Source organism: Schistocerca gregaria, chromosome 3, assembly GCF_023897955.1.
Source record: "Schistocerca gregaria isolate iqSchGreg1 chromosome 3, iqSchGreg1.2, whole genome shotgun sequence".
NCBI classification, from domain to species: Eukaryota; Metazoa; Arthropoda; class Insecta; order Orthoptera; family Acrididae; genus Schistocerca; species Schistocerca gregaria.
Window position 1 is genome coordinate 941710379 of NC_064922.1, and position 26256 is coordinate 941736634.

The 26256-nt window shown below is 46.9% G+C and overlaps 1 protein-coding gene across 1 annotated transcript in view; it reads right to left on the reverse strand.

Moving 5' to 3' along the window:
- Window positions 1–467: 467 nt before the first annotated feature.
- Window positions 468–26256, reverse strand: part of LOC126355716 (polyglutamylase complex subunit TTLL1-like) — a 186122-nt gene continuing 160333 nt past the window's right edge. Inside the window, exons 7-9 of the mRNA XM_050006084.1 lie at window positions 25726–25956; window positions 9495–9604; window positions 468–648 (exon numbers count right to left, since the gene is read on the reverse strand). Of these exons, the coding sequence (XP_049862041.1) occupies window positions 468–648; window positions 9495–9604; window positions 25726–25956 (522 nt within the window). The remainder of the gene's footprint in view (window positions 649–9494; window positions 9605–25725; window positions 25957–26256) is intronic.

The following is a 26256-nucleotide window of genomic DNA, read 5'->3' on the forward strand; positions in this document are numbered from 1 at the left end:
TTTCCAGATGGATAATACTAAATTCGTACTTCATTACCAAATTTGCAAATTACTTAGTCACCATCACAGCAACTAGCGAGAAACGAAATGTGAAGTTTCATTGTTTTAGAGTGAGTTTCATTTTTTTTACCCTTACCATCTACTTTCACCTCTAAGTTAAGCAAGAAGTTTTAAACTGAGGTATCTACTGTTAGCATTCCTCTACTTTTGGCCATTAACGATATTCCGTGGATTTACATTAGAAGCAAACCTTCCCAGCATCTACTTCCCCTCGCCCTACCCAGGCCTCTCCTCGAAGGCGCACAACCAGCTACTTACGACTCGTCATCCCCAACGTGGACCCCTCCCGCACTCTCGACTGAACGCTGACAGGTCCACGCCAGCTGTGAAACACCTGCTCGCCGTACGGCTACAGTACCGGGCACACGGTACGCCCCCCGGCTACTGATTGCTGGCTGCCGCCGGCTCTACTTCCAGGGGTAGGAGGCGCCTCCGCCCCCACCGCCCCCGCCGCCGCCCCCGCGGTGGTCGCCCCTGGGGCGGCCCTCGTCCCCGTGACCGTGGCCGTGGCCGCTGGCCAACTCCTCGTCCAGCAGCAGCTCGAAGTTCCCGAGGGCCTCCTGCGACGGCACCTTGTTCCACCGGACGCTGCAACACAATTGCCAGTCGCAACATTCAGGGGCAAATACCATCCAACTGAGCTGTAGGTCATCAGAAGACTGGTTGGTACCACTCTGCTGTATACGCCAGTCCGTCTCGCGGAAGCCACTTCATTCCCCACAACAACTTACGAACATTTCAACTCGTTTAACACACTACTAGCCATTAAAATTACTACACCAAGAAGAAATGCATATGATAAACGGGTATTCATTAGACAGATATATTATACTAGAACTGACATGTGATTATATTTTCACGCAATTTGGGTGCATAGATCCTGAGAAATCAGTCCCCAGATCAACCACCTCTGGCCGTAATAACGGCCTTGATACGCCTGGGCAATGAGTCAAACAGAGCTTGGATGGCGTGTACAAATACGGCTGCCCATGCAGTTTCAACACGATACCACGGTTCATCAAGATTAGTAACTGGCGTATTGTGTCGAGCCAGTTGGTCGGTCACCACTGACCAGACGTTTTCAATTGGTGAGAGATCTGGAGAATGTGCTGGTCAGGGCAGCAGTCGAACATTTTCTGTATCCGGAAAGGCCCGTACAGGACCTGCAACATGCGGTCGTGCATTATCCTGCTGAAATGTAGGGTTTCCCAGGGATCGAATGAAGGGTAGAGCCACGGGTCGTAACACATCTGAAATGGTTCAAACGGCTCTGAGCACTATGGGACTTAACATCTGTGGTCTTCAGTCCCTTAGAACTTAGAACTACTTAAACCTAACTAACCTAAGGACATCACGTACATCCATGCCCGAGGCAGGATTCGAACCTGCGACACATCTCAAATGCAACGTCCACTGTTCAAAGTGCCGTCAATGCGAACAAGAGGTGACCGAGACGTGTAACCAACGGCACCTCATACCATCACGCCGGGTCATACGCCAGTATGGGGATGACGAACACACGCTTTCAATGTGCGTCCACCGCGATGTCGCCAAACACGGATGCGACCATCATAACGCTGTCAACATAACCTGGATTCATCCGAAAAAATGACTTTTTGCCATTCGTGCACCCAGGTTCGTCGTCGAGAACACCATCGCAGGCACTCCTGTCTGTGATGCAGCGTCAAGGGTAACCGCAGCCACGGTCTCCGAGCTGATAGTCCATGCTGCTGCAAACGTCGTCGAACTGTTCGTGCAGATGGTTGTTGTCTTGCAGACGTCCCCATCTGTTGACTCAGGAATCTAGACGTGGCTGCACGATCCGTTACAGCCATGCGTAAAACATACTTGTCATCTCGACTGCTAGTGATACGAGGCCGTTGGGATCCAGCACGGCGTTCCGTGTTACCCTCTTGAACACACCGATTCCATATTCTGCTAACATTCACTCCATCTCGACCAACGTGAGCAGCAGTGTCGCGATACGGTAAACCGCAATCGCGATACACACGACGTTTCACCCAGGCAACGCCGGTCAACTGCTGTTTGAGTATGAGAAATCGGTTGGAAACTTTCGTTATGTCAGCACTTTGTGGGTGTCGCCACCAGCGCCAACCTTGTGTGAATTCTCTGAAGAGGTAATCATTTGCATATCACAGCATCTTCTTGCTGTCGGTTAAATTTCGCGTCTGTAGCACGTCATCTTCGTGGTGTACCAATTTTAATGGCCAGTAGTGTATCATCAGGCCTTGGTATTGGCGTGTTATTATAGTCCGGTATTTGAATTAAGAGCCCGCATCTCGTGGTTGTGCGGTAGCGTTCTCGCTTCCCACGCCCGGGTTCCCGGGTTCGATTCGCGGCGGGGTCAGGGATTTTCTCTGCCTCGTGATGGCTGGGTGTTGTGTGATGTCCTTAGGTTAGTTAGGTTTAAGTAGTTCTAAGTTCTAGGGGACTGATGACCATAGATGTTAAGTCCCTTAATGCTCAGAGCCATTTTTGAATTAATATTACAGAAACTGTGAAAAACTGATAATAAATAAGGTTACTTATTTTTCCATTGAGCAATGGAATAACGGTCATTCTTGATGGCGGGGCGCATTCATCGCGTCAGATACTAATCTAGAAACAATGCATTGGCACTCGAAATTTTAACCATTTACGAGCCGTAGCAATTTAATATCACCGTCGGTTCTGCGGAGCCTGTATCTGAAAGAACCGAAAGCAGAAGATTCACAGTTCGGAGACAATGGCCGGATTATGCGTAATTTGTCCTCGTCCAAACTGATTGCAATTCACTGTTAAATGATCGGTGCTTTCAGAATGAGTTTTCACTCTGCAGCGGAGTGTGCGCTGATATGAAACTGGTCGGTTTCCCAAGCTCGTTTAGGCAAATGTCGGGCTGCTTTCTTAATTCCGTCTCAGAAAATAGGATGCAAGAAAACTTACAGTAAAACACCACACATAACAGCGTTGAGACAATTGACAGACTGATTTCGCGCACGACTTTCGTGGCTAAGTTACAGTGGTGATAGTGAAGTCGGGAATGGCATCCGGAGACAAAGATAAACAACAGAAAATAAAACTGGCCAAATCCTGAAAAAGTGTACCTTGCACTACACCGGATAAACGCTAGGGAAAAGATAAAGCTAAGTGGCAAGCTAACTCTGGTGCTTGTAAAACATATATGCAGGAAAAACTGCAAGTGCAACATTTCAAAGCTTGCTTTTTAAACTTTAAGACAGCGAATGTTAAAACGACAACCGTCCCATTAATGTTCACAATTGCACAGAAATTATGTTAATTCTAGTGCTGCATACGCACACTATGTGATCAAAAGTACCCGGACACCTGGCTGAAAATGACTTACCAGTTCGTGGCACCCTACATCGGTAATGCTGTAATTAAATATGGTGTTGGCTCGCCCTTAGCCTTGATGACACCCACTCTCGCAGGCGGACGTTCAATTAACTGCTGGAAGGATTCTTGGGGAATGGCAGTCCATTCTTCACGGAGTGCTGCACTCAGGAGAAGTATCGATGTTGGTTGGTGAGGCAGGACTCGAAGTCGGCGTTCCAAAACATCCCAAAGGTGTTCTATAGGATTCAGGTCAGGACTCTGTGCAGGCCAGTCCATTACAGGGATGTTATTGTCATTTAACCATTCCGCCGCAGGCCGCGCATTATGAACAGGTGCTCGACCGTGTTGAAAGATGCAGTCGCCATCCCCGAATTGCTCTTCGACAGTGGGAAGCAAGAAGGTGCTTAAAACATCAATGTAGGTCTGTGCTGTGGTAGTTCAGCGCAAACCAACAAGGGGTGCAAGCCCCCTTCATGAACAACACGACCACACTATAACACCACCGCCTCCGAATTTTACTTTTGTCAGTACACACGCTGGCAGATGACGTTCACCGGGTTATCGCCATACCCATACCCTGCTATCCGATCTCCACATTGTGTACCGTGATTCGTCACTCCACACAACGTTTTTCCACTGTTCAATCGTCCAATGTTTATGCTCCTTACAGAAATCGAGGCGTCCTCAGGCATTTACCAGCCTAATGTGTGGCTTATGAGCAGCCACTCGACCATGAAACCCAAGTTTTCTCACCTCCGCCCTAACTGGCATAGTACCTGCAGTGGATCCTGATGCAGTTTGGAATTCCTGTGTGATGGTCGGGATAGATGTCTGTCTATTACACATTACAACCCTCTTCAAATGTCGGCGGTCTCTGTCAGTCAACAGACGAGGTCGGCCTGTACGCTTTTGTGTCCCTTCATTTTTCCACATCACTATCACATCGGAAACAGTGAACCTAGTAATGTTTAGGAGTGTGGGAATCTCGCTTACAGACGTATGACACAAGTGACACCCATTCACCCGACCACGTTCGAAGTCCTTGGGTTGTATGGGGGGCCCCATTCTGCTCTATCACGATGCGTAATGACTACTGAGGTCGCTGATATGGAGTATCTGGCAGTAGGTGGGAGCACAATGCACCTAATATGAAAAACTTATGTTTTGGGGGTATCCGGATACTTTTGATCACATAGTGTAATACCAATAAAGAAGATCACTCAGTTCTTAAAACTAATTCTTAAAAAGAAATTATTCAAATGGCTCTAAGCACTATGGGACTTAAACATCTGATGTCATCAGTCTCCTAGACTTAGAACTACTTACACCTACTTAACGTAAGGACATCACACACATCCATGCCCGAGGCAGGATTCGAACCTGCGACTGTAGCAGCAGCGTGGTTCCGGACTGGGGCGCCTAGAACCGCTCGGCCAAAAAGTCCGGCAAAACGAATTCTTAGTTTCAGTTATTAATCAGAAACTCTATGATTCATAGCTCCACTTCGCAGTGGCAGGTGGTCGGTCTCACTCCAACCCACAAGTGACTCTAGTGTTGATTTCAAAGCTCAGAAGGACAAAGATGGGGGTGGGGGGTCTGTATGTATCTGTATCCATGGTTGCAGATATCGCCGCAAGAGTACCACATATGTCCTTACCTCTTACGGCAGTGTTCCATTCTTATTAAGTACGGTACATCGTTACGTGTCGTCCTTTCCATACTATTGTGTGGACCATAACACTATGTAAGCACGTAAGGTGATTTCGTTTAACATCGCTTGCCCAAACTAATCGCCAGTGATGTGAATTAAGTACTTATTTCAAGTAAAAAATTGCTTCGGCCAGAAAAGATGTCTTTCCAAAATGAATAAAACCATTCCTGACCAGTAATCACTCGAAGTGAACTTGACGTTCCCTTTTTATGTTACGAGCACACAAGTGCTCGGTACTGCCAATGGTTTTCATTAGCACCGTGTATTCCCAGAGAAGTTTCTATTAATGTCACTGACGATCTTCTGCCATATGCGTCAGAGGCCGGGTCAGAAACGCCACCAGCAGAAAAAGCCATCTATGCTCAGATTAGTAAATTTCATCTTTCGCCGAAGTTATGCTTGAAGCAGATATACCTGCAGGTGAAAATACTGAAAGCTGTTGCAGGTTCCAGTCACCATGGCCAGCTGAACCACCGTCTTGCTGTGAGACTTTCCAAAGCCATAATTGAGATGGGTCAAAGACTCACTCAGAATTAAAATCAAGATCATAGTGTTAACCAATAATGACGGCTCGGATATGGCCCATTACAGTTACATATACTTATCCATATGAATTACATATTCTGTGTTGAACCGACATTACTATAGCAGCCATTTTCATTACTATTAACATGTAAGAAGGATGCAAGAAAAGGCCTGGACGCCCTTATTCTGATTGGTCTTCACCCGCTCACTAACCACCGATTCAGTGCTCTAGACTGTAGTATTTGGAGAAGGGCGTGTTCGCGTTTGGTGCTTGTGTTGCAAATGTTTGGTTCGTGGGGTGCTCAACTGCGGGGTCATCAGCGCCGTACAAAGTCCGAATTTTTACACAACCGAACTCTTGTACACAGACCAGTCTCACCACAGTCACGAATGATGATGATGAAATGATGAGGACAACACCCAGTCCCCCGGCAGAGAAAATTTCCAACCCAGCTGTGTATCGAACCCAGGACCCCGTGATCCAGAGAGTGCAACACTAGCCACTATATCACGAGCTGCGGACGTATTCTTTCACATGTGTTAGCCATACTTAGACTGCGTGGGAGAGACGTTTCATATGAAAGATGAAGAGCAAGACGAGATAGAATGGCAAACTGATGCGTCATTATCTTCGGACAGGGCAGGGTTTGAATACAATAAAATTTTGACTCTGTCTTGCCGGTAAAAATCGTGTATAAAGGAAGGCAAGTATCAGCTTGATCTCGCGTAGATCTCTCTCTTTCCAAGCATTTATCCCGACTTGCGGGATGTGCTGGTTTATCGGATGTGGCATGTTAATGTTAAGGGGTGGCCAGATGCTCTTCCTGCCACCATCCCGTACCCCCCCTCCCCCCCCCCGCCCCCCTGGAAGGAATCAGTGTACCCCATCTGTCTGCGACTAGTGTAAGCAGTGGAATAGTGCGAAACTGTTCAGATGTCTGAGCCATGTAAGTGAGGAGTAACCTGGGGACCAGCCCAGTATTCACCTGGTGGGATGTGGAAAACCACCTAAAAACCACATCCTGGCTGACTGGCACACAGACCCTAGTCGTTAATGCGCTGGACGGATTCGATCCGGGTCCGACGCACCTACCCGAGTCCAGGAAGGAGCGCGTTAGCACTCTCGGCTACCCTGGCGGGTTTGATCTCGCGTTTATATTTAGTGTTAATATTTTTTTCTAAAATAGTCATTTTGTGTGAGTTGCAATTAAATGAGTAAACTGAACTACCGAGCCGTTATAACATTTCTTGTTTTGGGCAGTTTACAATCAACAAAAATACAGCCAAAGTTTGTGAAGATAATACAGGGGTGTGCTGGAAAGTAATGTCTCCGAATTTTTAATTCTGTTCTCAAAATCAGTTGAGGCATTACATGTCACGCCCATTGCTCGGTCGACTTTCCGTTTCACTGACACAAGTTCCAACCCTCTGCCGCTAGAGAGCTCCGTACTGTAACGCATAACATGGAGGTGTGTAAAGAAACGATGTGCGTGTGTGAGAAACAGCGTGCTGTAATCGAGAAATCTGAAAGCGCGAATTCGAAGAGTTCGTCCACCCTGCCCTTCATCAGGACAATGCCAGACCACACACGAGCGCTGCGACATCGGCCACAATCCGACTCCTTGGGTCCATAACCATCAGCCATCCTCCGGACATCCATACACTCCACTCTTGGCCTCGTCCGAATTTCATCTGTTCCAAAACTTAAAGAACACCTGGGAGGACTTCACTTTGGTAGTGATGAAGGGGTGCAAGCACAGGTGAAGTTGAGGCTCCGTCAACAAATTCAAACATTCTACAGTGACGGCCTCAATAAAGTGCTCTTTCGTTCGGAAAAAATGTGTTTGGCGCCGGGATGAGTATGTTGAGAAATAAATATATAGACTTAAGAAAAAAGATGTAGAATGTTAATGAAGTTTATTTTATTCAAAAAGCTCTAAGAATGTTCACTTAAATATGTGAAGGCCCTCGTCTGAAGTGCTCTCCCTCATTTTCACCAGATACAAAATGGACAGCTGAATTCAGCAATGGCTCTATTTGCCTTGAAGGTTATTCACGTTCAAGACTTCCCTTTGCTGCAGCCACACATGAAAATACACTCAAGAGCCAAAGAATCTGGTACACCTGTCTAATATCGTGTAGGGCCCCCACGAGCACGCACATGTGCCACAGCACGACGTGGCGTGGATTTGACTAATGTCTGGAGTAGTGCTGGAGGAAACTAACACCGTGAATCCTGTACGGCTGTCTATAAATCCGTAAGAGTGCGAGGGATAGAGATCTCTTCTCAACAGCACGCTGCAAGGCTTACCACCATGCTCAATAACGTTCATATCTGAGGAGTTTCGTGGCCAGCGGAAACGTTCAAACTCAGAAGGGTGTTTCTGGAGCCACTCTGCAGCAGTTTTGGACGTGTGCGGTGGGGCATTGTCCTGCTGGAATTGCCAAAGTCCGTCGGAATGAGCAATGGACACGAATGGATGTAGGTGATCAGACAGGATGCTTATGTACGTGTCACCTGTCCGAGTCGTATCTAGACGTATCAGGGGTCCCATATCACTCCATCTGCACATGCCGTTCATCATTACAGAACCTCTGCCCGCTTGAACAGTCCCCTGCTGACATGCACGGTACAGGGATTCTTGAGCTTGCCTCCATACCCGTACACGGCCATCCGCTCGATACAATTTCAAACGAGACTCGTCCGACCAGGCAACATGTTTCCAGTCATCAACAGTCCAATGTCGGTGTTGAAGGGCCCAGGCGAGGCGTAAAGCTTTGTGTCGTGGTGTCATCAAGGGTACACGAATCGGCCTTCGGCTCCGAAAGGCCGTATCGGTGATCTTTCGTTGAATCGTTCGCACGCTGACGCTTTTTGATGGCCCAGCACTGAAATCTGCAGCAATTAGCGGGAGGGTTGTCCTTCTGTCACGTTGAACGATTATCTTCAGCCGCCGTAGGTCCCGTTCGTGCAGGATCTTTCTGCGGCGGCAGCGATGTTGGGGATTTGATGTTTTACCAGATTCCTGATATTCACGGCTCACACTTTAAATGCTCGTAAGGGAAAATCCCTACTTCATCACTATCTCGGATATGCTGTTTGCCAATGCGCGTGCGCTGACTATAACATCACGTTCAAACCCACTTAAATCTTGATAACCTGGCATTGCAGCAGCAGTAACCGATCTAACAACTGCGCCAGACACTTATTGTCTTACATAGGCTCAACAAAATGGGGTTCAAATGGCTCTGAGCACTATGGGACTTAACATCTGAGGTCATCAGTCCCCTAGAACGTAGAACTACTTAAACCTACCTAAACTAAGGACATCATACACATCCATGACCGAGGCAGGATTCGAACCTGCGGCCGTAGCTGTCGTGCGGTTCCAGACTGAAGCGCCTAGAACCGCTCGGACACCACGGCCGGCTCTTACGTAGGTGTTGGTGACTGCAGCGCCGTATTCTTCCTGTTTACATATCGCTGTATTTGAATACGCATGCCTATTTCTGTTTCTTTGGCGCTTCAGTGTATCATTCACCCTTTTCACCACGTTTGGAACCAACTGGCTTCCATCTGTCGTCACATCTAAAGTAACTTGTGGCTGGAGGAGGTTTTTCCGAATTGCACAGTGGTAAAACGTTGTAGTCGTCTTCAGTAGGACGATCATTCAGATTTCAGTCCTGCCATTTAGCGGTTTCCCGGAACGGCCCAAGGCAATACATCGAATTGTTTACCTGAAAACGTCACGGTCGATTTCCTTCCGATACTTCCCGAATCCGAGATTGACATTTACTGTGAGGTTTACCTTGCCTCGTAATGACAAGAGCGCATACTCACTCGGGTACGCCGTCCGGGGGCAGCACCACGGAGATGATGTTGTCGATGAGCTTGTACTTGAGGATGCGATCGTTCACAGTCGTCGACGTCAGCGACGGCGACGCGTTTACCTGTGGAACACGAGCAGGAAGGAAAGATGAATCTCCCTGACAAAAGTCTAATGAATGGGCGCTACAAACGCCTTGTAGAAGTAGTTGAGTAGAGCGGTTGCTATTTATAGGCTTTCAGATCAAGTTGTTTCGTACTAGGGGGTGTCAGATGCATCAGGAATTCTGGCGGTTGGAAAAGTGTGTGGAGACCTGCGCCTAAACCACAGCTAGCTCTTTATTCCCATGAAGTAATGAGTGCTGTCGACAAGGGATCTCAGATCGATTCCATATTCCCAGATTTCCAGAAGGCTTTTGATACCGTTCCTCACAAGCCACTGTTAATCAAACTGCGTGCACGTGGAGTATCGTCTCAGTTGTGTGACTGGATTCGTGATTTCCTCCCTGAGAGGTCACAGTTCGTAGTGATAGATGGTAAATCATCGAGTAGAACAGAAATGATATCTGGCGTTCCGCAAGGTAGTGTCATAGGCCCTCTGCTGTTCCTGATTTATATAATTAATCTAGGTGATAATCTGAGCAGCCCACTTAGATTGTTTGCAGATCACGCTGTAATTTAGCGTCTAGTAAAATCAACAGACGATCAGGTCCAATTACAATATGATCTAGAAAGAATTTCTGTAAGGTGCGGATAGTGGCAACTGGCGCTAAACAAAGAAAAGTGCGAGGTCATCCACAAGGGTACTGAAAGAAATCTGATGAATTTTGCGTATACGATTGTTTTGTTGTGGTCTTCAGTCCTGAGACTGGTTTGATGCAGCTCTCCATGCTACTCTATCCTGTGCAAGCTTCTTCATCTCCCAGTACCTACTGCAAACTACATCCTTCTGAATTTGCTTAGTGTATTCATCTCTTGGTCTCCCTCTACGATTTTTACCCTCCACGCTGCCCTCCAACACTATATGGTGATTCCTTGATGCCTCAGAACACGCACTACCAACCGATCCCTTCTTCTGGTCAAGTTGTGCCACAAACTACTCTTCTCCCGAATCCTATTCAATACTTCCACATTACAAAATTGTTAAGACTTTCGTGGCCACTTGTTGACAAACTGCTTATTTGCCTCTGTCTCGGGTTCTTCGGCCGACGTTCGTGTGATGATTTTGCTGACGTTTCGCCAGCACGAGTGGCTGGCATTGTCAAAGCTTCACCCTCCATTGCCGGAGGTGAACTGGAGCCGGGCTCGCGGCCGCAGACTATATGTACCTTGCGCGCCAACGTCCGAGGGCTTCTCCGCGGTCATTTCCGCGGTATTTTCCGGTGCGTTTCTCCTCTTGCTACCTGCTACGGTCGTTCTCTGCAGTACGGGAAGCCAGGAGCCGTTTACCTTAAGGCTTTCTTCTTTCTTGTTGAAGCTGTTCCCGTGTTTGTGTATTTCTACAGCTTCTCTGTACAAGCGGGTGTGATAGTGCTTCTCTACAGCCAGAACTTCCGTGTTGGTGAATTTTATTACATGTACCTGGTCGGTCTCACTCAGTGCGTGTTCTGCCACGGCCGATTTTTCCACCTGTCCCAACCTGCAATGTCGCTTATGTTCTTTGATCCTAGTGTTGATTGATCTTCCAGTCATTCCGACATAAACTTTCCCGCATGTGCATGGTAAGCGGTATATTCCTGACATTGCAAGTGGGTCCCTTTTATCCTTTGCCGATCTAAGACATTCACACAATACGGAGAAACTTGGCAAAAGCGGATCAGGAACTTTTGGACATGTTCTACCAACTAAGTAGCAGAATGCATCGAGACGACTGGGACAAGATCGACAGCATCACTTACAGGAGCATGCAGAATGAACTCGAGCGCTGCACAGAGCGACAGAAGAAAAAGTTTGAAGGATTTCGGAAGAAGACTGACAAGGCGATTCCCGACATGTCACGCACTGTGGTCAACCTCACTGAACGACAATTGACCGAAGAGGAAGTATCCGTTCTTCAAAAAGGAGGGAATTTCGCTGTCATCCCAAGAACTATACCTGTGGAGGACATCATTGCTAACACCGAAGCGGCCATTCGGACCCTTCCTTGTGAAAGGGCAGAGGAAATACGCACTGAAACAGCCAGGATACTGCGCCGAGCTAAACCACCAGCATGCAATCTGAAGAAAGAAGAAGTACAAGCTATTAAGAATCTTAACGCTGACAAGAGTATATTGGTACTGCCTGCCGATAAGGGGAATGCGACCGTCGTAATGAAGACCGAAGATTATGAACAAAAGATCCGAGACCTATTAGATCCGACGACGTACCGAAAACTAAGTGCAGATCCGACGCAGCGTATCACACGGAATACGAATAGGTTAATCAAGGCATCTTCTGTTCCGGAGGACATACAGAGATACCTGCGCAACACAGAAGCCCTACCACCTCGCCTGTATGGATTACCTAAGATCCATAAGAACAACGTTCCATTAAGACCGATTGTTAGCGCTCCTGGCTCACCGACATATAAACTGGCAAAACACTTGGCCTCTCTGCTCCAGCCGCACGTGGGGAAGACCGACACGTACGTAAAGGACTCAGGACATTTCATCGAGAAGCTGAAGAAACTAAAACTTGCACCAAACGACATCCTGGTCAGCTTTGATATTGTTTCTTTGTTTACGAAAGTGCCACTCAGTGACGCTCTGGAGCACATCGGTTCCATTTTCCCGCAAGACATCATGAAGCTCTTCCATGCCTGTCTCACCACGAGCTATGTCACGTGGAATGGCAATTTCTACGTACAGCTGGAAGGCGTTGCCATGGGTAGTCCTCTTAGTCCAGTGGTGGCCAACTTCTTCATGGAACATTTCGAAGCACAGGCACTGGACTCGGCGACTTGTAAACCTAAGGTGTGGTACAGGTACGTCGATGATACTTTCGTCGTGTGGAGCCATGGTGAAGAACAGCTCGGTGACTTCCTAAGACACTTGAACAACCTCCACGCCAACATAAAATTTACCATGGAAGTGGAAAAGGACAAAAAACTACCATTTCTAGATGTGCTGGTCACAAGGGATGGCCAAAACCTGGGACATAGCGTGTACCGAAAACCGACGCACACGGACCGATATCTGCACAAACTGTCAAACCACCACCCGAGCCAGAAAAGAGGCATGATTCAGACGCTCGTAACGCGAGCAGCACGAATATGTGAGCCGCAGCACCTTAAACGCGAAATGCAACACCTGGAAAGTGTTCTGAGGAGCAATGGGTACTCCACAAATGATATTAGAAGTGTAACAGAGCCAAACCACCGGCGAAGTAAGAAACCAGAAAAAGAAATGTCGGGTACGGCCTTTCTGCCATACATTCCCAGAGTGACGGACAGAATCGGCCGTATATTACACAAGCACGGCGTAAAGACAATTTTCAAACCGACAAGGAAGATCAAAGAATGTCTTAGATCGGCAAAGGATAAAAGGGACCCACTTGCAATGTCAGGAATATACCGCTTACCATGCACATGCGGGAAAGTTTATGTCGGAATGACTGGAAGATCAATCAACACCAGGATCAAAGAACATAAGCGACATTGCAGGTTGGGACAGGTGGAAAAATCGGCCGTGGCAGAACACGCACTGAGTGAGACCGACCAGGTACATGTAATAAAATTCACCGACACGGAAGTTCTGGCTGTAGAGAAGCACTATCACACCCGCTTGTACAGAGAAGCTGTAGAAATACACAAACACGGGAACAGCTTCAACAAGAAAGAAGAAAGCCTTAAGGTAAACGGCTCCTGGCTTCCCGTACTGCAGAGAACGACCGTAGCAGGTAGCAAGAGGAGAAACGCACCGGAAATGATCGCGGAGAAGCCCTCGGACGTTGGCGCGCAAGGTACATATAGTCTGCGGCCGCGAGCCCGGCTCCAGTTCACCTCCGGCAATGGAGGGTGAAGCTTTGACAATGCCAGCCACTCGTGCTGGCGAAACGTCAGCAAAATCATCACACGAACGTCGGCCGAAGAACCCGAGACAGAAGCAAATAAGCAGTTTGTCAACAAGTGGCCACGAAAGTCTTAACAATTTTGTATTGCGCCTCTACGGGGAGGAAATTTGCAGATTGTACCGACGCCTTGACCAACAACGGAAGAAGAAAGCGCGATTGATGTCCTCTCTCGCCTTCCTTTCGCGGTGCAGAGATGAAGATGCTACACCGAAGTTCTTGAAATGTAAGCGCCTATTCACCACCGCCCAAGCTCATCGTATCTACAACAGAATGGAACGAGCTTTTCTTCGTGAGCGAATTCACACAATACGGAGAAACTTGGCAAAAACGGATCAGGAACTTTTGGACATGTTCTACCAACTAAGTAGCAGAATGCATCGAGACGACTGGGACAAGATCGACAGCATCACTTACAGGAGCATGCAGAATGAACTCGAGCGCTGCACAGAGCGACAGAAGAAAAAGTTTGAAGGATTCCGGAAGAAGACTGACAAGGCGATTCCCGACATGTCACGCACTGTGGTCAACCTCACTGAACGACAATTGACCGAAGAGGAAGTATCCGTTCTTCAAAAAGGAGGGAATTTCGCTGTCATCCCAAGAACTATACCTGTGGAGGACATCATTGCTAACACCGAAGCGGCCATTCGGACCCTTCCTTGTGAAAGGGCAGAGGAAATACGCACTGAAACAGCCAGGATACTGCGCCGAGCTAAACCACCAGCATGCAATCTGAAGAAAGAAGAAGTACAAGCTATTAAGAATCTTAACGCTGACAAGAGTATATTGGTACTGCCTGCCGATAAGGGGAATGCGACCGTCGTAATGAAGACCGAAGATTATGAACAAAAGATCCGAGACCTATTAGATCCGACGACGTACCGAAAACTAAGCGCAGATCCGACGCAGCGTATCACACGGAATACGAATCGGTTAATCAAGGCATCTTCTGTTCCGGAGGACATACAGAGATACCTGCGCAACACAGAAGCCCTACCACCTCGCCTGTATGGATTACCTAAGATCCATAAGAACAACGTTCCATTAAGACCGATTGTTAGCGCTCCTGGCTCACCGACATATAAACTGGCAAAACACTTGGCCTCTCTGCTCCAGCCGCACGTGGGGAAGACCGACACGTACGTAAAGGACTCAGGACATTTCATCGAGAAGCTGAAGAAACTAAAACTTGCACCAAACGACATCCTGGTCAGCTTTGATATTGTTTCTTTGTTTACGAAAGTGCCACTCAGTGACGCTTTGGAGCACATCGGTTCCATTTTCCCGCAAGACATCATGAAGCTCTTCCATGCCTGTCTCACCACGAGCTATTTCACGTGGAATGGCAATTTCTACGAACAGCTGGAAGGCGTTGCCATGGGTAGTCCTCTTAGTCCAGTGGTGGCCAACTTCTTCATGGAACATTTCGAAGCACAGGCACTGGACTCGGCGACTTGTAAACCTAAGGTGTGGTACAGGTACGTCGATGATACTTTCGTCGTGTGGAGCCATGGTGAAGAACAGCTCGGTGACTTCCTAAGACACTTGAACAACCTCCACGCCAACATAAAATTTACCATGGAAGTGGAAAAGGACAAAAAACTACCATTTCTAGATGTGCTGGTCACAAGGGATGGCCAAAACCTGGGACATAGCGTGTACCGAAAACCGACGCACACGGACCGATATCTGCACAAACTGTCAAACCACCACCCGAGCCAGAAAAGAGGCATGATTCAGACGCTCGTAACGCGAGCAGCACGAATATGTGAGCCGCAGCACCTTAAACGCGAAATGCAACACCTGGAAAGTGTTCTGAGGAGCAATGGGTACTCCACAAATGATATTAGAAGTGTAACAGAGCCAAACCACCGGCGAAGTAAGAAACCAGAAAAAGAAATGTCGGGTACGGCCTTTCTGCCATACATTCCCAGAGTGACGGACAGAATCGGCCGTATATTACACAAGCACGGCGTAAAGACAATTTTCAAACCGACAAGGAAGATCAAAGAATGTCTTAGATCGGCAAAGGATAAAAGGGACCCACTTGCAATGTCAGGAATATACCGCTTACCATGCACATGCGGGAAAGTTTATGTCGGAATGACTGGAAGATCAATCAACACCAGGATCAAAGAACATAAGCGACATTGCAGGTTGGGACAGGTGGAAAAATCGGCCGTGGCAGAACACGCACTGAGTGAGACCGACCAGGTACATGTAATAAAATTCACCGACACGGAAGTTCTGGCTGTAGAGAAGCACTATCACACCCGCTTGTACAGAGAAGCTGTAGAAATACACAAACACGGGAACAGCTTCAACAAGAAAGAAGAAAGCCTTAAGGTAAACGGCTCCTGGCTTCCCGTACTGCAGAGAACGACCGTAGCAGGTAGCAAGAGGAGAAACGCACCGGAAAATACCGCGGAAATGACCGCGGAGAAGCCCTCGGACGTTGGCGCGCAAGGTACATATAGTCTGCGGCCGCGAGCCCGGCTCCAGTTCACCTCCGGCAATGGAGGGTGAAGCTTTGACAATGCCAGCCACTCGTGCTGGCGAAACGTCAGCAAAATCATCACACGAACGTCGGCCGAAGAACCCGAGACAGAAGCAAATAAGCAACTTCCACATTAGTTATGGGATCTACCCATCTAATCTTCAGCATTCTTCTGTAGCACCACATTTCGAAAGCTTCTATTTTCTTCTTGTCTAAACTATTTATCGTCCATGTTTCACTTCCATACATGGCTACACTCCATATAAATACTTTCAGAAATGACTTCCTCACACTTAAATCAATACTCGATGTTAACAAATTTCTCTTCTTCAGAAACGCTTTCCTTGACATTGCCAGTCTACATTTTATATCCTCTCTACTTCGACCATCATAAGTTATTTTGCTCCCCAAATAGCAAAACTGCTTTACTACTTTAAGTGTCTCATTTCCTAATATAATTCCCTCGGCAACACCAACTTTATTCGACTACATTCCATTATTCCCGTTTTGCTTTTGTTGATGATCATCTTATATCCTCCTTTCAAAACACTATCCATTCCGTTCAACAGCTCTTCCAAGTCCTTTGGTGTCTCTGACAGAATTACAATGTAATCGGCGAAGCTCAAAGTTTTTATTTTTTCTCCATGGATTTTAATACCTACTCCGAAATTTTCTTTTGTTTCCTTTACTGCTTGCTCAATATACAGATTGAATAACATCGGGGATAAGCTACAACCCTGTCTCACTCCCTTACCAACCACTGCCTCCCTTTCATGCAATTCGACTCTTATAACGGCCACTTGGTTTCTGTACAAATTGTAAATAGCCTTTCCTCCCTGTATTTTACCCATGCCACATTTAGAATTTGAAAGAGAGTATTCCAGTAAACATTGTCAAAATCTACCTCTAAGTCTACAAATGCTAGAAACGTAGGTTTGCCCTTCCTTAATCTTTCTTCTAAGATAAGTCGCAAGGTCAGTATTGCCTCACCTGTTCCAGTATTTCTACGGAATGTTCCCCGAGGTCGGCTTCTACTAGTTTTTCGATTCGTCTGTAAAGAATTCGTGTTATTATTTTGCAGCTGTGGCTTATTAAACTGATTGTCCGGTAATTTTCACATCTGTCAACACCTGATTTCTTTGGGATTGGAATTATTATATTCTTCTTGAAGTCTGAGGGTATTTCGCCTGTTTCATACATCTTGCTCACTAGATGGTAGAGTTTTGTCAGGGCTGGCTCTTCCAAGGCCGTCAGTAGTTCCAATGGAATGCTGTCTACTCCCGGGGCCTTGTTTCGACTCAGGTCTTTCAGTGCTCTGTCAAATTCTTCACGCAGTATCGTATCTCCCATTTCATCTTCATCTACATCCTCTTCCATTTCCATAATATTGTCCTCAAGTACATCGCCCTTGTATAGGCCCTCTATATACTCCTTCCACCTTCCTGATTTCCATTCTTTGCTTAGAACTGGTTTTCCATCTGAGCTCTTGATGTTCATACAAGTGGTTCTCTTTTCTCCAAAGGTCTCTTTAATTTTTCTGTAGGCAGTATCTATCTTACCCCTAGTGAGATAAGCCTCTACATCCTTACATTTGTCCTCTAGCCATCCCTGCTTAGCCATTTTGCACTTCCTGTCGATCTCATTTTTGAGACGTTTGTATTTCTTTTTGAGTGCTTCATTTACTGCGTTTTTATATTTTCTCCTTTCATCAATTAAATTCAATATTTCTTCTCTTACCCAAGGATTTCCAGTAGCCCTTGTCTTTTTACCTGCTTGATCCTCCGCTGCCTTCACTACTTCATCCTTCAAAGCTACCCATTCTTCTTCTACTGTATTTCTTTCCCCCATTACTGTCAATTGTTCCCTTATGCTCTCCCTGAGACTCTGTACAACCTCTGGTTCTTTCAGTTTATCCAGGTCCCATCTCCTTAAATTTCCATCTTTTTGCAGTTTCTTCAGTTTTAATCTACAGGTCATAACCAATAGATTGTGGTCAGAGTCCACATCTGCCCCTGGAAATGTCTTACAATTTAAAACCTGGTTCCTAAACCTCTGTCTTACCATTATATAATCTATCTGATATCTTTTAGTATTTCCAGGGTTCTTCCATGTATACAACCTTGTTTCATGATTCTTAAACCAAGTGTTAGCTATGATTAAGTTGTGCTCTGTGCAAAATTCTACGTGGCGGCTTCCTCTTTCATTTCTTAGCCCCAATCCATATTCACCTACTACGTTTCCTTCTGTCCCTTTTCCTACACTCGGATTCCAGTCACCCATGAATATTAAATTTTCGTCTCCCTTCACTATCTGAATAATTTCTTTTATTTCATCATACATTTCTTCAATTTCTTCATCATATGCAGAGCTAGTTGGCATATAAACTTGTACTACTGTAGTAGGTGTGGGCTTCGTATCTATCTTGTCCACAATAATGCGTTCACTATGCTGTTTGTAGTAACTTACCCGCATTCCTATTTTCCTATTCATTATTAAACCTACTCCCGCATTACCCCTATTTGATTTTGTATTTATAACCCTGCATTTGCCTGACCAAAAGTCTTGTTCCTCCTGCCACCTAACTTCATTAATTCCTGCTATATCTAACTTTAACCTATCAATTTCCCTTTTTAAATTTTCTAACCTACTTGCTCGATTAAGGGATCTGACATTCGACGCTCCGATCCGTAGAACGCCAGTTTTCTTTCTCCTGATAACGACATCCTCTTGAGTAGTCCCCGCCCGGAGATCCGAATGTGGGACTATTTTACCTCCAGAATATTTTACCCAAGAGGACGCCATCATCATTTAATCATACAGTAAAGCTGCATGCCCTCGGGAAAAATGACGGCTGTAGTTTCCCCTTGCTTTCAGCCGTTCGCAGTAGCAGCACAGCAAGGCTGTTTTGGTTAATGTTACAAGGCCAGACCAGTCAATCGTCCAGACTGTTGCCCTTGCAACTAAGGAAAAGGCTGCTGCCCCTCTTCAGGAACCACACGTTTCTCTGGCCTCTCTACAGATACCCCTCCGTTGTGGTTGTACCCGCGGTACGGCTATCTGTATCGCTGAGGCACGCAAGCCGCGACACCAACGGCAAGGTCCATGGTTCATGGGGGGGGGGGGGGGGGCTTATACGATAAATCACACAGATCTAAGGGCTGTCAATTCGACTAAATACCTAGGAATTACAATTACGAGTAACTTAAATTGGAAGTACCACATAGATAATATTGTGGGGAAGACGAAACAAAGACTGCGCTTTGTTGGCAGAACACTTGGAAGATGCGACAAACCCACTAAAGAGAATGCCTACATTACACTTGTCCGTCCTCTGCTGGAATATTGCTCCGCGCTGTGGGACCCTTACCAGGTAGGATTGACGGAGGACATCGAAAAAGTGCAAAGGGCAGCTCGTCTCGTGTTACCGCCCAATAGGGGTGAGAGTGTCACTGATATGATAGGCGAGTTGGGCTGGGACTAACTGAAACAAAGGCGGTTTTCTTTGCGGCGAGATCTATTTACGAAATTTCAATCATCAAATTTCTCTTCCGAAGCGAAAATATTTTGTTGACACCCACGTAGGTAGGGAAAATTGAAATCCTAATAAAATAAGAGAAATCAGAGCTAGAACGGAAAGATTTAGGTGTCCCTTTTTCCCACGCGCCATTCGAGAGTGGAATGCTGGAGAAGTAGTATGAAAATGGTTCGATGAACCCTCTGCTAGGGACTCAAGTTCGAATTGCGGAGTAAGGATGTAGAGATAGATGTAGATGTCTGTCTGCCCTTTTTTTCCAGAACATACCGGTTGGCTATTATGAATCTGACTACCGTAGGAGTACCAAACTTGGTAGCATTAATGTCCATAGTATAGGGTACATGATTTCCATGCGTCACAGAGCCACAGTCCAGTTCCAACTGTGGCCACCAGGTGCCGTGGTCAGTCATCGCGATTCACAGTCTCACACACCTGACCAGTCGCAGTGCAGTTGTTGACGTGTCAACATGAGCTTAGGGAAAAGGAGCGGGGGCATTATTGGTGAAGGTCTATTATGAAAACAACAGTAACGCTGCAGTTGCAGTTCGGAATATCGCCGACTGGGAGGATTACAAAGAGGTCCTCTTCCTCCATCTGCCGTGCAGAGCATGATGAAGACGTTCGAATCGACTGGAGATCAGGGCGTCGCTCCGGGAAGCGTCTGACGACCGGCTGCACCACAGGTCGTTGACGGAATCGCCGCTGCTACGGCGGACAACGCTGCGAGCAATTCCCGGTCGCCAGGCAGTGCGCGTGCTGTGTCTCCACAGTTGAACATCCCGTGGTCCACTGTCGGTGAGGTACTTCGAACCAATCTCATATGGTATCCGTACAAGATCCCCATTGTACAGCAGCTTGCATCACAGGACGCACGACGACGTGTTGAATTCGCTCTCCATTTTATCGCAAGGATTCTAGTTGACGAGAGCTGGCCCTGGACCATCCTATGGACAGGCAAAGCTCATTTTTCTCTGGCGGATGAGGTAAACACACAGAACTGCCGAGTGTGGCGATCTTGACTTCCAGTCACTGTGCGTGATGTTCCTCTGCATGGTGAACGTGCCACTGTACGGTGTGGCTTCATTGGCCCGTTCTTTTTTGAACAGGTTGCCGCTCAAGGACCAAAGAAGTGCAGTGTGATTGGACAGCGATACTGCGATATGCTTCGTCAGCATGTCATACACGCCCTGCAGGAAGAGACGCATTGAACTCAACAGTTTTCATGCAAGGTGGGGCCCCACGGCACATCGCTAGTGAAGTTCACTTGCTTTTCCGAAACACATTTGGAAACGATCGAATTATGAGCCGATTGCTCCCAAATACTTGGCCGGCGCGATCAACTGATGTCCCTCCCTGTTATTTCTGATCGTGGGGCTACCTGAAGGACAGGGTTTGCCGGGGGAACATTCACACATGTGCTGATCGGAAGCGCAGCGTATCAAGAACGGTAGCCAGCGGAGTTACGGACATGCTTCGTTGTGCTGTGCAGAATGTGGTACTGCGCTTTCAGACTCTCCTGGTCACTGATGGGCGACATACTAAGCCCCTTTTGTATCAGTAATGGTACCCGTATGTAACGGTATGATTTTCCGTGGCAGTATATTAAAAGTATCTCTATTTGATTCTCTGGTATTTGTCTTCCCCATGTCCTTGACATTAATGCTACCTAGTTTGATACCCGAAAGGTAATTAGTTTCCGTGTTATAACGCGTTACATAGAGAAAGTTTAATTATAACCACCCGGTATAACGAAAGACACTGCTCAAAATTCAAAAATTTGGTTAGGTTTGTATGCCACACTTGAGAGCTTTAGTACCTGTTCCTTCTAGGAATTTCAATGAATGATCACCTTTTGATACCTCAGTTTTAGTATATGGGAGACAAAGCAACTGGAGAAACTTCACATATGGACACACCCAAGGTGATGCTGCACCTTCCAGCGGGACTCTCCTTAAAATGCGACGTGGTGCCGCCTCAGTGTCCAGTGTTCTCAGTGAACTCACCACTGAGGGTGCGCCTCTCTCTGCTGCCGCGGCGAGTGAAGCCGCAACACTGATGACCGTGGCTACAGTCTCTGGTTGCTTGCGCCGCTGCAAATACACCCACTTCCTCATTCACGGTACAAGATTTAGATGCACGGTCCTGCACGGCCAAGCAAACAAAATGCCTGTCCTTTCGGGAGCCCTTTCTGTGGGGCCACTGAGATCCTGCGTGGAGCTGAGTATGGCAGTCCCGACCCCATGGATTCCATAATCCTGAGATCCACAGTCGTGAGATCGCAAGCAGCGGTACTGTGGAACGATGGACCACAATATCGATGGACCACATCACTGCAGCTGTCCAATTCGACTGGTGCTCGTAGACATCTCTCCGTCTTACTGACCGAGCGAGGTGGCGCAGTGGTTAAGCACACTGGACTCTCAGTCGGGAGGGCGACGGTTCAAACCAGCATGCAGCTATCCTGATTTAGGTTTTCCGTCGTTTCCCTAAATCGTTTGAGACAAATGCCGGGATGGTTCCTTTGAAAGGGCACGGGCGATCTCCTTCCCTTTCTTCCCTAATACGATGGGACTGATGACCTCGCTGTCTGGTCCCCTCGCCCAAATCAACCACCCAACCAACCGCCAACCTTCTTCCAAGAATCAAATAACTTCCCGGACTTCAGCCAGGTAACACTTTCAGCGACCGCCGATATTTCGGCGGGACAACACCCCGCCATTTTCAAGGCAAACTGCAACGGACAGACGGCGTGCATGCAAATTTAAAGCCTCGGTTCTCGGACTCAAGCAGGAAAGATAATACACACACTGAACACTGGTGCCACCAAAGATGACCAAAGTCAGAGATATCAATAGTGAGCTCGCAGGTGAGGTAGCATTGACTCTGTCCCTCTGTTTTTTGACAAGGGAGAGAGCTGGATTCCAAACAGAGTTTAAACAGAATCCTCCATCCCTGTTAACGAGGTTGCTCGCTATTTTAATCTCAACTGCCTCCTTAACAACACTGTCCCAATAGCTGGACGTGCATGCCAATATCTCGGTGTTATTACATAACGTGGGCTGACCAGTATCCAAGCAATGTTCGGCAATAGCAGATCTACTTGGCTGCTGTAGTCGTGTGTGCCGTTTATGCTCAGTACATCGGTCCTCCACGGTCCTGATGGTTTGCCCAATATATGCCATGTCGCAGCTACAAGGAATACGATATACACCCGCCTTACGCAGACCGAGATCATCCTTAACAGAACTCAAAAGAGCTCCAATTTTAGGTGGAGGTCGGAAAACACATTTCACATCGTATTTCCGTAAAATACGACATATCTTGTTGGAAGTGTTTCTTATGTAAGACAAAAAGGCAGTAGACTTGGGTGTTGACTCAGAATTATCATCAATCACCCGATGTACAGTTGGTCGATAGCGCAACGCACGCTCAATCTGTCTATCACTCTAACCATTTTGACGAAATGCAACTTCTAGATGGGGCTGATCAGCTGGCAAAGTCTCAGCGTCAGAAACGACATGTGCCCTGTGTACCAAAGTACGAAGTACCCCTTCACGTTGAGCCGGATGGTGACAACTATTAGCCTGTAAGTACAAATCGGTGTGAGTACGTTTCCTGTAGACTGCATGTCCCAATGATCCATCGTCTTTCCTCCTAACCAACACGTCGAGAAAGGGAAGGCAATTATCCTCTTCCACCTCTATCGTAAAACGAATGTTCGGGTCGATCGAGTTCAGGTGTTCTAGAAAGGCATTCAAATTCTCCCTACCATGAGGCGAAACAACAAAGGTATCGTCAACATATCTAAAGAAACAGGCGGGTTTCAAAGGCGCCGACTCCAATGCGCTTTCCTCGGAGTCATCCATAAACAAATTTGCGATCACAGGAGACAACGGACTACCCATCGCAACTCCATCTGTCTGCACGTGATACTGGTCATTGAATACAAAGTAAGTGGATTACAACACATGCCGAAAGAGGTTAGTTAATTCAGCACCAAACCTAGCCTCAATTAACCGCAACGAATCAAAAAGAGGAACATGAGTGAAGAGAGAGACCACATCGAAACTCACTAAAGTATCAGTCATTGATCCGCAGTCCCTCGAAACAACGTAAAAAATCAGCTGAGTTCCTGATATGATGTTCGCAGCGACCTACTTGTGGACTCAACAGAGAATCAAGATGCTTGGCTACACGATACGTCGGAGCGCCGACGTTGGTCACGATAGCTCTGACTTTGGTCATCTTTGGTGGCAGAGGTGTTCAGTGTGTACGTGTCATCTTTGCTGCATCAGCCCCAGAACCGAGGTTTTAATTTTGCATATACGTCGACTGCCCGTTGCAGTTTGCCTTGAAAATGGCGGGGTGCTCTCCCACCGAAATATCGGCGGTCGCTGACATTGCTACCTGGCTGAATTCCCGGAAGTTATTTGAAAGTTGTATACGCCAGGAGAAACTCAGGTCTCACCTTCTTCCAAGAAGTATAACGCGTTCTACCCACAAACATACAGTATACAGCTGCGATTTCTGAATTATAAATCAGCGACATTATCTTTCCTTACATACGTCACGCAAATGGCATTACTGACACCTACTTTTTGCGCTTGCGCTTAAACGCTAACCATTTCCACATCTAATCATGCAGCACACTTCACGCTTTCACGTATGCTGCATGCCGACTTTGAGGCGTGTCGTGAGTCCCGCCGGCTGTGAAGTACGGGCTGTTATAAGATTTCTTAGTGCTGAAGGCCTGAAAGTGATCGATATTCATCGAGAGGTATGTGCAGTTTACGGAGAAAACATTATGATTGATGGAATGGTAAGAAATGGGGTGAGAGCATTTGAAGATGGCCTCACAAATGTGCATGATGAACAACGGAGTGGGCGTCCTTCAGTCGTTAACGAAAGTTTGGTGCAGGAAGTGGATAATAGGGTGAGAGAAAATGGACGCTTTTACGATTTCCTCCTTGCAGGATGACTTTCCTAATGCTTCTCGTAGTGAAGAAACACCTTGGCGGTCAGCGTCTTCAAGGCGATGACGAAGTCAAAGCAGTGGTGATGTAATGGTTAACAAGTCAGGCGGGAGACTTCAAAAACTGGTACAACGTTACGACAAGTGCCTCAATATTGGAGGAAATTATGTAGAAAAGTAAATTAAGGTACGGGCCTTCATGTAAAAATAAAATTATTGAGATATCTTAGCACGTCTTTTTTTAATTCCAAAACGGTATTTTGATTGAGCATACGACGACACTGCTGTTATAATCTCTGTAAGTTTTCTACCTGCATATTGTCAAACATATGTTCGCATAGGTTCGCCGATGACATTGCAATTCTGTCAGAGACAGCAAGGGACTTGCAAGAGCAGTTGAATGGAATGGACAGTGTCTTGAGAGGAGTATATAAGATGAACATCAACAAAAGCAAAACAAGGATAATGGAATGTAGTCCAATTAAGTCGGGTGATGCTGAGGGAATTAGATTAGGAAATGAGACACTTAAAGTAGTAAAGGAGTTATGCTCTTTGGGGAGCAAATTAACTCATGATGGTCGAAGTAGAGAGGATATAAAATGTAGACTGGCAATGGCAAGGAAAGCGTTTCTGAAGAAGATAAATTTGTTAACATCGAGTATAGATTTAAGTGTCAGGAAGTCGTTTCTGAAAGTATTTGTATGGAGTGTAGCTATGTATGGAAGTGAAACATGGACGATAAATAGTTTAGACAAGAAGAGAATAGAAGCTTTCGAAATGTGGTGCTACAGAAGAGTGCTGAACATTATATGGGTAGAACACGTAACTAATGAGGAGGTATTGAATAGAATTGGGGAGAAGAGAAGTTTGTGGCACAACTTGACCAGAAGAAGGGATCGGTTGGTAGGACATGTTCTGAGGCATCAAGGGATCACCAATTTAGTATTGGAGGGCAGCGTGGAGGGTAAAAATAGTAGAGGGAGACCAAGAGATGAATACACTGAGCAGATTCAGAAGGACGTAGGTTGCAGTAGGTACTGGGAGATGAAGAAGCTTGCACAGGATAGAGTAGCATGGAGAGCTGCATCAAACCAGTCTCGGGACTGAAGACCACAACAACAACAACATGCTCAAGCCGAGCTACCGCTGGTGAGTGTGAATAAAGCCCCGCGGGAGACAAGGCGGCACGGACCTCGACGAGCCAGGGCTTGAGCTTGTTGTCGATGATGATGTCGTAGCCGTAGCACTCGAAGCAGTGGCGGTCGTTGGCCATGACGGGCGCGACGGCCTTGAGCGAGTGCACGATCAGCCACGACACGGAGTCGAAGAGGCGCTCGGTGACGGCTTTGCCGCGCGTGCTCTCCAGGTAGAGCCGCAGGTTCTGCACGCTCCACTTGCCGCCGTGGATGCCGTTGTACTCGCCCTGCAACACCACGTACTACTCAAGCTCTGTGCAGTCAGCTGTCTTAAAAAAAACAACAGTTGCGCTACCACAAGTGCTTTATTGTTTTTATCCTATTTAGTAGCTGTATGCGGCCTCACTTTGCTGTGATTCATCTGCTTCAACGGAAAAGAAAGAAAAGAGAAAGCATACGTTTCTAATATGTATAGGGATTGGATAGGCAGCTTAGTTTCCACCTCTCCCCTATCTCTGCCCATCCCCCCTTCCACTTTCTCTGTCCACCTCCTCCTCTTTCCCCCTCTCTCTGTCAATCACGGCCTC